The 14,219-nt window shown below is 38.6% G+C and overlaps 2 protein-coding genes across 5 annotated transcripts; both read right to left on the bottom strand.

The window, feature by feature from the left end:
* Positions 1-732: 732 nt before the first annotated feature.
* Positions 733-6,856, bottom strand: LOC137722431 (putative zinc transporter At3g08650). Of its 3 annotated transcripts, none has more exons than XM_068461433.1 (6): positions 6,486-6,856; positions 3,237-3,877; positions 2,485-2,769; positions 2,241-2,369; positions 1,983-2,080; positions 733-1,830 (listed from the first exon to the last, which is right to left on the bottom strand). In XM_068461433.1, the coding sequence occupies exons 2-6, from the start codon at positions 3,714-3,716 to the stop codon at positions 1,017-1,019; spliced, it is 1,806 nt and encodes a 601-aa protein (XP_068317534.1). In that variant the 5' UTR covers positions 3,717-3,877; positions 6,486-6,856; the 3' UTR covers positions 733-1,016. The 3 variants fall into 3 exon arrangements, with proteins under 3 accessions (XP_068317534.1, XP_068317533.1, XP_068317535.1); XM_068461432.1 differs by lacking the exon at positions 6,486-6,856 and adding an exon at positions 4,481-4,755; XM_068461434.1 differs by lacking the exon at positions 6,486-6,856 and adding an exon at positions 4,355-4,480.
* Positions 6,857-7,133: 277 nt separating this feature from the next.
* LOC137723107 (probable LRR receptor-like serine/threonine-protein kinase At1g06840) lies at positions 7,134-13,256 on the bottom strand. Of its 2 annotated transcripts, XM_068462268.1 has the most exons (21): positions 13,022-13,256; positions 12,701-12,803; positions 12,472-12,622; positions 12,314-12,385; positions 12,126-12,197; positions 11,837-11,980; positions 11,675-11,746; positions 11,484-11,555; positions 11,248-11,322; positions 11,027-11,095; positions 10,852-10,920; positions 10,606-10,677; positions 10,330-10,413; positions 10,142-10,210; positions 9,549-10,069; positions 9,191-9,346; positions 8,804-9,087; positions 8,650-8,701; positions 8,281-8,531; positions 8,069-8,203; positions 7,134-7,871 (listed from the first exon to the last, which is right to left on the bottom strand). In XM_068462268.1, the coding sequence occupies exons 2-21, from the start codon at positions 12,792-12,794 to the stop codon at positions 7,530-7,532; spliced, it is 2,856 nt and encodes a 951-aa protein (XP_068318369.1). In that variant the 5' UTR covers positions 12,795-12,803; positions 13,022-13,256; the 3' UTR covers positions 7,134-7,529. The 2 variants fall into 2 exon arrangements, with proteins under 2 accessions (XP_068318369.1, XP_068318370.1); XM_068462269.1 differs by lacking the exon at positions 13,022-13,256 and having other exon boundaries at positions 12,701-12,942.
* Between the last annotated feature and the right edge of the window lie 963 nt (positions 13,257-14,219).

The following is a 14,219-nucleotide window of genomic DNA, read 5'->3' as shown; positions in this document are numbered from 1 at the left end:
CTTAAATTAAATTAAAAAAAATAGATATATAGACTATCGTAAATTAATTTTATGAATATTTTAATCTAAAAAAAATTTCCGATAAATATTGAAAAATCACTAAATTTTCCACAAAGCAAGCCTTCAACTTTCACCAATCTTTCAACCCTAGGCTAACTTTCAATTCACCAACCGTTCAACACCAAATTTTCACCAATCTTTTTTTTTTTTTTTACTGTTGGATTAACCAACGGCCTGATGATCAAGATCGTTGGATGCAAGGCGGAACGTGACCGACAGGCCCACGTGGGTGGGTCCCCCGCAGTCGGATGGCTCACGCGTTAGGTGCGTTGGGGGTTAGGTTGGGCTGTGTTTGGCGCCCAAACTCTGAAAAGCAAACATTTCGATGGGGCCCACACCCACTTTTGGGCTAAATTTTGGACAGAATTTGGCCTCGCTTCCCCATTTAGCTTTTAGCCCAAAGTTTTCCCTTGGGTTGGACTAAGTTTGGGGGGAAATTTTGGAGGGAAATTTAGCCCATAGCCCACCATTGGAGTGAGTCTTAGCACTTCTGTCTTTTCCACAGTAACAAAGATTTAAGTTTGGAGCCACCGAAGCAGTGTGCCAATCTCTTTCCACCCACGTAGATTACAGTAATTCAAAATATCGCTTTGTTAAAAAAAATGTTAAGAGCGATGGACACAACGGCCGTTGCTTCCGTTGTTCCAGATCAGCTGTCTGAACAAGAACTGCTTAAAGATAAAAATTCAGCTTCAACCTTCTCATTTCTTTTCTGTAACATAAATGAACATAAATTTATTTTCTAATGTTTGTACAAGACGAGACGAGCTCCGCTATCATGCAAAACCTTCTCTAATCCTTCCTTTGGTGTCAGCCACTATTCCGGCCTCTCAGCATCTCTCCAATTTTTCAAAAAGTATACTTCTCCGAAGCAGAGGTGCCGAACTCGTATGCTATGGAGCATGGATGATGTTCTTCAACCTAAGAAGTTACATTGCATGAACTGCAGCACGATCTCATCTGACGGCCTCTGGTGCAGAATTGCAGTAAGGTGTGTGCAAGCACACCAACTTCGTGCAAGTCAGACAGAGAGTTGCAAACCCCACACCAATCAGAATCCCACAGCTACTTTTACGTGTATCCAACTTCACCGCTCTCTTCACTACTTTTGCAAAACTCGGGAGCAGTCCCCCACAAGCAAAAACCATCACATGGTCTAATCCGCTATAATCAATTCCTGCGAGTATTGCTCCTATTGCAGATATTGGACCCACGAATCCAATTAAAGCAGCCGCCACAAGGGCTGCATGCCAGTTATCAGTAGCCCCAAATATGCAGCTAGCCACAGCTGCACCCCGAGGGAGTCCATGTAGGGAGACAGGAAGGACCATGTGTCGCCCGAGTCCGTAGGCTTTTGGTGCAGCAACTCCTAGTGCAAGCCCTTCGGCCAAAGCATGAAAGGCAACTGCTCCACATGACAAGAATGCCTGGAGGGTGTGAATGCTCACTGGAAAACCATTTGCCGTGGGTAAGTTATGAACCGAAGTTTTTTTGCGACCTGCGAGCTTCAGAATACTAGAGCTCAAAATATGGACGGATCCAGCTCCCATTGCAAGCAGAAATATAGCAGATAGAAATCCCATCTTTAATGAAAAAAGTAGCTGCAATGGTCTCCAGGCACCAAGGACAAAGGCAATGCCAGATGCTGCACCCATCAGAAGAGCATGCTGAAGATGGAAAGCTAATGCAAAGGCGACAAGAACAGTGCCACCGAGCAATGGTCCAAGACCAAAAAGTAATGACACAAAGAAGCCAGAAGCATCCTCTGAGCTGCAACACAGAACATGTCAAAGATAAGAGCACTTCCGAAGGTCAGGTGTATAGTACATTCTGTAAGTCAAAAAAGCATGTCGAAAAAGAGGACACAGTCTAAACTACAAAACAAAAGTGACACGATTTCCCTCAACATTAAATGTACTCACTTGTAATCATGGGTGAAATTCTGAAAAAGAGTGCTAAGAGCTTCCATGAATGCAACAGAGAGAGTAGCTGCTGATGCAACCTGTGATGGAGAGGCTTCCTACAAGCACAACACAAAAGAAGCTACTTTGTTAAAAATGGAAAATAGAACCTTGCGGAGCTTTGATAATGTAAATAGAAAAGGTTTCAAAAGTCTACTGCAAATGATATAAGCAAGTGAAGAAACAACCAGCATAAAGAAGTCTCGTGAGGAATTTTACCTTAAATGCATCAGGAAGTACCTCCGCAACAACCATCCAGATCATACATCCAGCAGCAAAGCCCGTACAGAAAGGAAGGAACTTGCTAAATGCATCAGCGCATATGAATGAAGGAACTGCTACAAGGGGCTGCAACAACAATATATGTGTAGGAGACCATTAAGTAAAGAGGCACAACGTGCGATTCACCTAAAGTTGGTTAGATATTCTCAAATGCCCCGAATTTTAAAAACTAACAAGTTACCTGTGGTAATGAGGTAATTATGCTCCATAACATGGCATTCTGCGGAGAAACACCCCTGGATGCAAGCACCATACTCACAGCTAAGCCTTCTGGTATATTGTGCACAGCAATAGCCAAAGTAACCAAAAGGCCCTGAGTGAAACCCTTTGAGCCAGCAAAGGAAACCCCAACACCAGAGCCCTCCCCAAATGAATGAAGAGTCATTATTCCAATCACAAGAACAACTTTAGTTGCATCTGCACCTTTGATGTCTAACATACTAACTTCTCCGTATTGCTCAAGAAACTGAAACCAGATATAATATAACGATGTAAAACATAATGAGAGCTTGTTGCATTCTAGCATTATGTAAAAGATAAGCCCTTTAATTGATAAAATCCGAAAATTGAAAGCCTAGAAAACATCTTACCATTTTTCAACATGCTTGTCCTCCCCCGTAAAATGATAAATAAGTGAAAGGAATGTTTACGGACTGTGACAGCTTAGGCATATTTATTCAAATTTCTTGAGATGTTGCATTTGGCACCAAAAAATATATAATTTTTTGTTTTTTACTTTTAAATAGATAATACTGCTGGTTCAGAAAGTAATCACACATGTTAACACTGAGAATAAACATCTTGGCAAAATGCAATTGAAATGTGAATTCTATGAAACAGGAACCAGATTTGGTATAAAGGGAAGAAGCAACTACATTTACCAAAATGGAAAAGACATAAACGACGGAGGAAATAAAGGATCCAATTCAATACCTGCTTGCATAGCCAAATAAAAAGGCCCCCAGCTAAAAGCCCAACAACAACCCAGTTCCCAGCACCATGGCCTTGTGCACCATGGCCTTGTCCTTCCTGTACAAGATCAAAGCTTGCAGCCAACATTACACCAGCAGCCATCCCATTGCATAATCCCGCCCATTGTGGATCAAGCTCAACAAAGAAGAATGGAACTGCACCTAAACCTGTGGCAGCAGCCATTGCCAACGTAAATAACGCAACAGTAGAGACTGAGACTTTGCTGTTTGCGCTCTTCACCTCACCCAGTCCATTATTTGAAACCTCAAAATTTATGGCATTCTCCTGACCCGTACCATCAATAACATTAATTCTCACATTTTTGTGTGGAGCAGATCTCAGCTTTTGCGTCACTTCATTTTCAATCTCTGATGTAGTGTACCCAAAGAGAACTAGGGAGAACAGCGAAAATAATAGAACTTTTCTAAATGTGAAGGTCATAACTTCAGCCTTCAGGATATTAAGAGATTCCGCCTGTATTCTTCTCTTGAATGCAATCAGAAATACTGGGCTCTATTGAACCATCCGATGCCACTTCTCCGCGATAGCGTAGCACTTACAAAGACACCATTCCTAGCTTGATGTGTGCCTTGTGGTCAACCCTGCAGATTGCCAAAGGCATCACTACACTAGTAATGCAATAACACTTCCACATTCCTCAGTCACACACTAAAAACACACTTTGATCCGAATATTGTTGTGAAACTATAGCTCACAATTAAACCAAAAAAAAATCTCCTAAAATACGTAAATTACTGATTAGTTTAGCACTAAATAACACACAAAAGATGAACCTTCACTGACAAACATTACAAAATTCCTAATGAAACCCGAAAATTGAAGGCCTCAGTAGAGGACGTTGGCTTTGGAGATCATCACAAGGTCAGAGATATATAGCCCACACCACCTTCACAAACAATGTGATAATACAGAATCCAATAGATGATCGAACTTTAAAACTACAGAAATTACTAAAGGAAGTTCAAACTATTCAAGCACCCTTAGTGTCAATGCCCAAAACAATAAACAAACAACAATTAAGGGCCTTAGTTTTGAAATTAAGCAATTCATCAAAGTACCCTTTTCCGAAATTTCACCAAATTCCTCTCCTTTCTGACGAAATTACAGCAATCAAACAAAATATAAGAACCCTAGATTCAAAATTGGGAATCAGATTAAGGAAATGGAGAAATCGAAAAGCTTACCGATAGAGCAAAAGAGGCCCAGGAAGGAAGGAAGGAAGGAAGAAAAGGAGCAGAGCGCGGGGGCTTGACTGAGACGTCAGTCAACCGCAATTCAGACGGCGACAGAAAAGGTTTCCTGGGAATGAACCCCTTCCGTCGAGTTTGGCTTCGAAATTAAATTAAATTATTTGATTAAATAAGTAAGGCAACGTCGAATTCGGGGATAATGAAATAAATTCAAATTCAACGTCTTGGAGTTGTGGGAGTACAAATTGGTGGTCCACTCTTTGGGTGGGATTTGGATTTAATAGCACAAAGAAAAAAATAGTGGGACTTTATTGGAATTTTATGGTTCACGTCAGAGGACTCAGCACGTTGGTTTTGCCCAAAACCAGGGACTCAGAACATAGACACAAAAATGTAAAATTTTTTGACGAATGCTAGAGTGGCTTTTTTAAAGTGGGATTCAGGATTATGTATAAATTATCTGTCATGTTATAATTTAATGTCAATTCTCCTACTAATAATATAAATATTATACAAAAAATATGATGATTGAGAGTCTATAAAGAACCTCATTTTTAAAATAGTCCCCTTAGCTTTCTCAAATTCTTTTTGCCAAAACATGTATTTAGAGTAGTCCCTTTTGGGCTAAGTAGTAGATTTAGATTTAGTTATGTTATGGGTGTAGGTTTTAATTTTCTTACGTTACATTTAAAGTTTTGACATTCAACAAACTTACAAACTCCGTTAACTTCATCGTCTAATCAATTTGTTAACTGCTAAAGTAGCAATGCGAGATCCATCTCCAAACTTCTATGTGGTACGGTTAGTGGATTTGGAGGAAATTAACAAGTACACACAAATAAAACATGTAATTGAACCCTTTTTTTTTTTTTTGACCACTTAGTACTATGATCTAGTGGTATTCTTTTTCATTTATAAATGAAAGATCATAGGTTCGATTTTCGCTAAGGTGAATTTGAACCACATTATTGTTAGCTCATTGTAAGGCTTAACTCATCCCCTTTTCCCTTAGTGTAGATCATCTCCTTTCCTTTAATGTAGATAATATTATTTGTTAAAAAAATTTAATCATCGTCAAATTAATTACTCTCTAGAAAACACAAGCAAAAAAGTCTGCGCGATGCCGCAGGTTTACAACAATGTTTCCAATTCTACTACTTCATATATACAACCATACTCACAATCCTATTTACAGATATACTAATCAGTATTTAAAACTATGTTATATGAGAGGAGTTTTGCCTCAATACAAAACTTGATAAAATTAAACAAATCCTCATGTCACTGGTTTTCACTTTGACCCCTACTCTTATAAACTGGGCTGAATGCTGACGCATGGACCGTTGATTTCTACCGCAAAGAAGGGTTTCTCCATTATCACCACCATTGGTGTTCTTTTCCTGTTTTTCTTTGCCCAAACATTGAAAAATCCAATTTTGAAGCCATTTTCTCACACTAAATAGCAAAAAAACAAATTTAAAAATTAGAAAAAAACAAAAAAAAGCATCTAAAAACTCATATTCGAAAACCCAGATGAGAAATCACCATAAAATACCAAACTTTACCCAAGAAAACTCTAAAAAAATAAAAAATAAAAAATAAAAAAATTGAAGAACCCATTTGAACTTTACACAGAATGCAGCCAAGGAAAGACAAAAAAGAAAAGAGTAAAGCCATCAAGCTCAACCCTTTAATTTAAACTCCGAAGAAAAAGAAGATTAAACACAACCCCATTAAATCATTAATCCTACCGTAACGAAAAATTATTATGGCCAAACACAAAATAGAGACTGAGCATGTTAATTTTATTTTAAAGGATTCATAATTTACCTAATTCATCTGATTAGCAGTCACTAATTACAAATAGATTTGTAGATGTAGGACTAAATTAGTTCAGGTTTGGACTGCAATTCACACAATTACCTATATTTTTCCCAATTGTTATAATTTCTCAAAAAAATTCATAGGAAAAAAAAAAACAGAATTGAATCAAACCCACCTTCCAGCTTGAGTGAAACGACGCCGTCTTCAATGGAGACAACATCGACGTTACCGCCATCGGCGATGAGATAGGGGCGGACGTCCTCTAGAACCAAGTCGACGTTGGGAACCGTGAGTTCGTACTGCTTGGCGGAGTAGAGTCCCGGAGAAGAAGACCTGGCCGCGACGCTCCGGTTTGAAGCTCTAACGGCGGTTTTGAGGAAGATCGGCCTTTGAGAGGTGAGACGGTGCACTTGCGTCCGGCCGGAAACAACTCGCGCGAATTCCAGTACCCAAAACGTAGCCGCTTGGTATTTGAAATCGAGTTTTTGTTTTGAGGGTTTAGATTAGGCGCGAGGGATTGCGAAATTGAATCCGTTGGTTTGAAGGTTTGAATTCGAAAATATTCCATTAGGATTTTAAAGAAGTTTATAATATTTTAGGTATATTCAATTAGAAATTGATCGTAAATAATTTGAGAAAGTTAAGGAATTAGAAGGAATTTGAAAGATTTTGTAGTGTATTTTAAGCATTCACAAATCTCACATCTTTCTATGAAATTTCAAGAGAATTGAATTAAAATTTTATATGAAATCTCTACAAATCAATTAAACTCCATAAAAATCTATATATTTATAAAATCTATTAAAATCTCTCAAATTCTCAGTTGAATACATCTCTTGTATTTTCAGATTGTTAGTAGTACAAAAACAAGGGCAAGAGAGTGCACTTTTTGCCTATAGCTATATTTGTCTTGGTAAGCACTGGCTGACGTGCAAAACAAGCAGAGAAACGACCGTTCTTCTGTTACTACACTAGCACAAGACCATGTTGCTTTTGTTTCTACGTCCCGATAAACAGAGACAAGGGTTAAAAGAAACACCCGAACCTCGTGTTTTTGTTGTCGTAGTCGTCGTCGTCGTCGTCGTCGGAGAAGGAGCTTTATTCAAAACGAAGGAAGCACCATACGTTCAAACATATACGAGACTCTTGAGGCTCTACTTCTTTGCGTACCACCAATATGTGCAGCGTCACATGACCAGCGTGCGAGGGGAGTTTTTCTTCATCGAGGCACTATGGTTGGGACAGCACCACTGGTTAGATCACTTCCTGCCAGGCTGGAGGACGTGTAGGATCGGTCTCCAGCCAATAAGGACGATGAGGTTGGTGATTGGTCACTGTACGAGGAAGTAGATGGTGAAAATATGGTGTCAGTTGCCGGCGTGATTTTGAGTATGTTTTCGAGCTCCCTCACCACTTCCGGCATATGAGGCCGCTTGTCTTGCTTTTCATTACAACATCTGAGGGCCAAATCTAGAAGCCTTTCAACGCATTTGGATGGATAGGAACCCATTCTGCTGTCTATGATCGAGAACACCAGCCCTGCCTGATGAGCCAGACTCACCTGAAAAAAAATGAATATAATTTCACGATTATTAGCATCAGCTAAGATATTAGTGCTCGGTGTGCTGAGACATAATCTGTTTCAGCACGCCGAACACTAGTGTTTGTGTTTGAAATTTTATACAAGCAGATGCATTTTGTTACGTAAGACAAAATCTTAGCAACAGAAATCCCAAAGAAGTGATGTTTCAATGGTACCTCTCGAACTATGTTTTTGCCGTGTGAAATTGGCTGATTGCCCGTAAGGAGCTCCAGAAACACGATTCCTAGGCTATAGACATCGCTTTTGTCTGTCAACTTATTGGTCAGGAAATACTCTGGATCAAGGTAACCCTGCAATGTATGATTAAAAAAAAGAGTTATTCGTAATCCTACAGTGAGCTCATTAGCTTTGCATGATTTTAACATACCGGCGTTCCTCTCACAACCGTAGATACATAAGCAGGCCCGATCCCTGCATCATCCTGCAGAGGCGCAAGTCGCGAGAGTCCAAAATCCGCCACTTTAGCCACGAGGTTGGAGTCCAAGAGTATGTTGCTGGCTTTGATATCCCGGTGGAATATTGGAGGATTTGCCTCGGTATGAAGATAAAGGATGCCCTTAGCGGAACCTAATGCAATGCGTAACCTCATAGTGAAGTCCAGACTTCCCTTGGCTTTAGCTGTCATATCATAGCGAATACAGAACTTAAGAAGAGATGTTGGAGTACAGTATCCAAAAACACACACATGAATAGGAGTAGGCATTTAAGAAACTGGGAATGATGGAAATTTTCGTACCACAAAGCCAATTGCGTAAGTTACCATTAGGCATGAACTCGTAAACCAGCATCTGCACAAGCAACAAGAACAAACAAATCATATAAAAAAGGAGCTGAAACTTACAGTGCAAGCAATAGCAATGAGTAATTGATCATGACTGCAAGCTTCGTACCTGCTCCTCCTCTTCATCACAATATCCCACCAAAGAGACTAAGTTTCGGTGGTGTAGCCTTGATAGCAGTTCTATCTCAGTCAAGAACTCCTTTTCACCCTGTAAGGATCCTTCTTCTGCACGCTTTATGGCTACGGCTGTGCCATCAGACAAAATACCTTTGTAAACTTTCCCATAGCCTCCTTGTCCAATTTGCGTTGAAGTATCGAAATTCCCAGTAGCTACTGTCATTTCTTCGAAAGTGAACGCCTTTACACCTTCAATTCTCATAGAGATCTTTGAGGCTGCAAATAGCGGTAAGGACTTCATTCTACTTTCTAGGATGATAGTCAGACCGGAATAACATCTTCAAAATTTGGTCTTAATCAATTACAATTAAGAACTTACATGAATGTCTCCGTGAAGGTGGGTAACGGCGTTTGAAACATCTTGTGGTCAGAAGCATTACTATTGCAGATATAATGAAAACAGCAGCGATGCATCCTATTATAACGCCTGCTAAAGCTCTCTTGCTAATGCTCGTCTTTTGCGGGTCAACAATCACTATAACAACGAAATAAATAAGTTACTCAACCAAGAATAAGAAACATGTTCTCGTCCTTATGACATGCTACCAAGGAATCAATTTCTCAAAGTTAGTAACACGTACAAATAAGGGAGTCCAATGCGAAGCGAATAGCAAAATAAACCAAAATATCCAGATGACTTTGGAAAAAAAAGAAGATGTTTGAGATAAAATACATACTGTTCGAATAAGGTCCCAGCAGAGTGAAGTTGAGAAGCTCATAGGGTCCAAAGAAATCAACTAGAGGAACTTCCCATGATGTAAGAAGGCCTCTCACTCGCTGAACCTCGCTTACATTAAATATATTCGAGTGTGAACTGATGAACATAGGAAAAAGCTTCAAATGCATCAGTAAACGAGGCCCTTCTTGCCACACAAATGAATCAATTGATAATTGATAAAGGCGCAGGTTGAGAGAACGAGTTAAGTAGATTTCAAAATTCTGTATATGAGGAGGAAAATATGAAAAACTAGGACTTTTCAGACGATATTCAACTCTTAAAGGTGATGCACAAAAGCATGGAACTGGGCAAGATGGGACATATTCGTAAAAATAGTCTGTTGGACATGCTTGAATAGGGCAGGTCATTGGTTGAGTGGAGTTTATCGAGTTATCAGAAATCCCGTCTCCAGCTTCAGGTCGACAGAACTGCCCAATGTTTGGTATTGTTACATTATTGCAGATAGGATTTCCTCCAAGCCTGAGAAAAGCTGCTATAAGTAAAAAATTACAGAAGTAAAACAAGGTGTAACTTGGCTAATAATTTTCATACCTCAAGGTGACATTTGCGGGAGGATTTAGCTCTCCCAATAAGCTAGAGAGTGAATTGTTCCGAAGATCACTGCAATATTTAGCTAACATATAAATAAATACACTAAAAATATAAATGGGAAGGCACTCCAAGAAATCAAATAAAATTAATTCAAATGGTTATGTTAGTCTTTTGCTAAAGGAACTTACAGTGCAAGTCTAGCTTTTCTGCTGAAAGATATGTTCTGCCAGATAGTAGGGATAGAGCCGGTCAAAAAATTGTTGTCGAGCGATCTGTAATAGAAATAATTATAAGAATCAGATCCAGAGTTCATATAACCGCACGGTAATATTCTTCCAGTAGAATCATAAGAATATCACACTTGAATGTTGAAGAGACATATCCGAAGCATCTGATATAATACCATATGCACCCGGCATTTTAAAATACGGAACAAAGATTTGGGCAAGTAAACAAAGTCTTACACTTTCTGAAGAGCAGGAAGTTCTGAGAAACTCTCAGGTATGGAGCCGTTAAGATGGTTGTCTGACAGATCGCTGTGATAAATAAAAAGTATTTTAACAGGATAAGTTCTTAAATCAAACAGATAATTACAATTAGTAAGATTTTATAGTTTTCATATGTAGCATTGATTTGAAGTTAGCATACTGATGAAGCAATGGGACGTATGACTATAACAAGTTACAAGTTTAGTCGGGCCAGATACGTACATTGTTGTCACATTTTCAGAAAGTCTAGGCGATGGTATGCGTCCACTTAGTTGATTGTGGCTTAGATCTCTGTGGCAAGAACTCAGTCAAGGTCAGAAAATAGAAGCATAAATTGAAGGGTAAACAAACGCATTATAGCGTCGATTCAAGGTCTTTGAACCATATCTGTACTTACAGATAACTAAGGTGAGGTATCCTGCTAAAATCGGGAATTTCTCCCTGCAAACTGCAATTCCTAAGACTTCTGCCAAACCAGAAATAGGAAAAAAGAGAAGGTATCAGCAATCCTTCCGAGCAAATTTATGCGTAACTAACACAAAATTAAAGCACCAAAAGCATCTCGAGAACCAGAATACTGATTCAAAGAAAGGCAAGATACTAATAACATAAACTTACATTTTTGCTAATCTGGAAAGGTTTCCATAAGAAGATGGAATCTCAGTCCCCTTGAAGTTGTTGTTATCGAATTGACTGAAAAATGGAAGGAACGACATACAAAGAAAGAAATGATTTCCGTCAATGATGAAGAAAATCTGGTCAAAGGGAAAAAAACATTACCAATGAAGATTGTATAAAAGGAAACAAGTGTACTCCAAATTAAAAATCCAGACGGTAGTTGGATTAGGACGTACAGAATGCGCAGGTTTGGTAAGTTGGAGAATTCTGGTGGAAGATATCCGGACAAGTTATTATTATCAAGGAGCCTGTAAAATTTCGTGTCAAATAGACACAATTAGGAATCAGTCAACAAGTATAAATACAGAACAATTTCCAAAAACAACACAATGAAATTATACAAAAGTAAGACGATATAAAAACTCACAGGTGAAGAAGAGTGAGTGCTTCAGAAAGCTCAGGCGGAATTTGACCGCTGAAGGAGTTGTTGTTCATGTGGCTGCGAAGCAAGATACACGAACCTGTCAAACATGAGAAACATAAAACGTAACCTGACATTATTTATCATTTAGCTTGAACATGTGCTTACAGATGTTTTACACTGCTCATGTTAGCAAATGATTTTGGAATTGGACCAGACATATTGTTCTGATCGACTTGTAGTCTATTTAAATTTGCAAGATAACCGAGCTCAGGAGGTAAGGAACCGGATAATCTGTTTCCACTCAAGAGCCTGCACACAAATGCATCACAATAAAAAGATAATAAATTGTGTACAGTTAAACAGTGAAATATGTTGATATTTCTTTACATGAAAGCATATGAAAAAGGGCGGATGTACAAAAAGATGTCGAGAAAACAACACGAACTCAACTTACAAGAGTGTCAAGGATGTCATGTTTCCAATCTCCTTAGGTATAGTGCCACTTATGTCATTCCACATGAAATCTCTGCCAGCAGAGCGAAAAATAAATGGCATCTAATTAGAAAATAACTAAAGGTAATCAGAAGAACCCTTCGAAAAATTGGAATGGGAGGGATCGGTTTATGAGATGACAGAACTCACAATATCAGAAGTTGGGATAGTTGGCCAAGCTCAGGTGCTAAAGTTCCTGAGAGATTCATATTCAGCAGTTGGCTGCACCAAATTAAGATTACCAAAATTCAGCGAGACGGCATTTATGTTATTTAAAAGAAATTGAGCATATGAAAACAAATACATACAGTTCCTGGAGGTGCAAGTATCCATCACCCCCAACAGCATTAAAACACAAAACTCCGGTCCAATGAGATTCGCAAGGATCCCCATCGTCCCAATTCCTTAGATGATTTCTAGGATCAATTAATCTGCTCTTGACTGCTCTCAACACATTCACTGCAAAAGGGCACAAACCAAAAGTTACACTCTTCAATTGCATAATATAAAGTAGCACCAATAGAACTGAAAATTCACCTTCTGAAGGATTTGTAACTTTTGCAACCGCAACGAGGAAGAAGGAAGAACACAGAAGAGCAATGACACATCCAGAAGCTCTCAGCTTCGACATTCTAACACCCTATGGAATCAACCCAAATGAGCAATCTCCAAATAAGTAACTGCAACCTACAAATTACCTAAAAATCTCGACTTTCTTTCATAAGAAGTAAACTAGAAAAACATGCAACAGAACAAGATAAAAAGAGATAAGGAAACCGCTAACAGTTTCAAGCTCACAATTTCGGGTAAACAGAAACAGTAAAAGCTTTCTTGTCGATTTAAAAAACAAAATCATACCTATTAAGTGTGAGTGGTGGACTTTGAGACTCGTTTGAGACCTATGAGTTATGAGACAGGTACTTAGGGACAGGAACACAGTTCCGAAATCGAAGCCGAGTCAACGGGGAGGATTCTAAGGACGAAGTACATGAAGTCCTGATATATCTTTGTCTTCGTGATAACCTTGATCATGAATTCCAACACTGAATTATGGCGTTGTGGATCGTCACAGTTAGTTGGAGTAAGTTTTCGTGTTCTCTTTGATTTAATGTTTTTTTAGTCCAAAGTTGTGAAAGGGATCAAATAAATATGAGACGGCGTCTGCTTTGTCTTTAGGGCTGGTGGGTGTAAAGGCAAAGACAATTTCCACATTTAGGCCACGTTAGGGAGACGCTGACTTTTGTGTACCAACATTACCTAAGATTTCCACGAACCCTTTTTTTGTGTGCTGTTGGTGGTCACCACATATCCAACTGACCAGATTCAGATCTTTTGTTTTATTTGTTTTATGCTTATATGCTAAGTGCAGAGAGAATCGAACGTGTGAATTCGGAGACGGATGTAAATGTTCTAAACTATTTGAATTATAAGTTCTTGATGTCAGTGCTCATGAACATTGAAAGTTGTATCTGCTTTGGGGTTGCATAGTCTCAATGTTAAGGCCTATTTAAGATTGTTTTTTGAAAGAGCTAAAGGTGGCCTACGACAACCAAAAATACTTATGGTTATATTGAACATAAAAACTTAAAATACTCATAAACATTAATAAGTGATTCTTCAGAAAGCACTTTCAAATATTTTTTTTTCCTTCAGAATTACTGGAATTTTTAATAAAATTTTGGTGGCCTCAAAATTGTTTTAAATACCCATTTGTACTAACAACTCTAGCTATAAGTTTATAACTCAAAAGATTTTAATGCACAAAAATATAAACAGAAGATTAGAATACATTGGCAAGGTGCATGCCTCAATTGGGAGGAACTACTTCCATGTATCTCATACCGATGGTGGTTATTTCAATCCAATCATGCGGTATTAGCGTGAGATACAATTATCGTGTTGGTCTGAGTATAGTGAAATTTCTCTCCTCAGTCTTTAAAATTTCATTATATGCAGTTGAAAATTACAACCAATCCATTTGCCTTTAGAAGAAAGAAGAAGTTTCTATTCTTTCTTTCCAGTCACAGACAAGTCCCCATTTGCCATTTAATAATGA

Source organism: Pyrus communis, chromosome 17 (genome assembly GCF_963583255.1).
Source record: "Pyrus communis chromosome 17, drPyrComm1.1, whole genome shotgun sequence".
Taxonomy (NCBI): Eukaryota; Viridiplantae; Streptophyta; class Magnoliopsida; order Rosales; family Rosaceae; genus Pyrus; species Pyrus communis.
The sequence above is the reverse complement of the archived record's forward strand: the minus strand, read 5'-3'. Positions and strand labels throughout refer to the sequence as shown.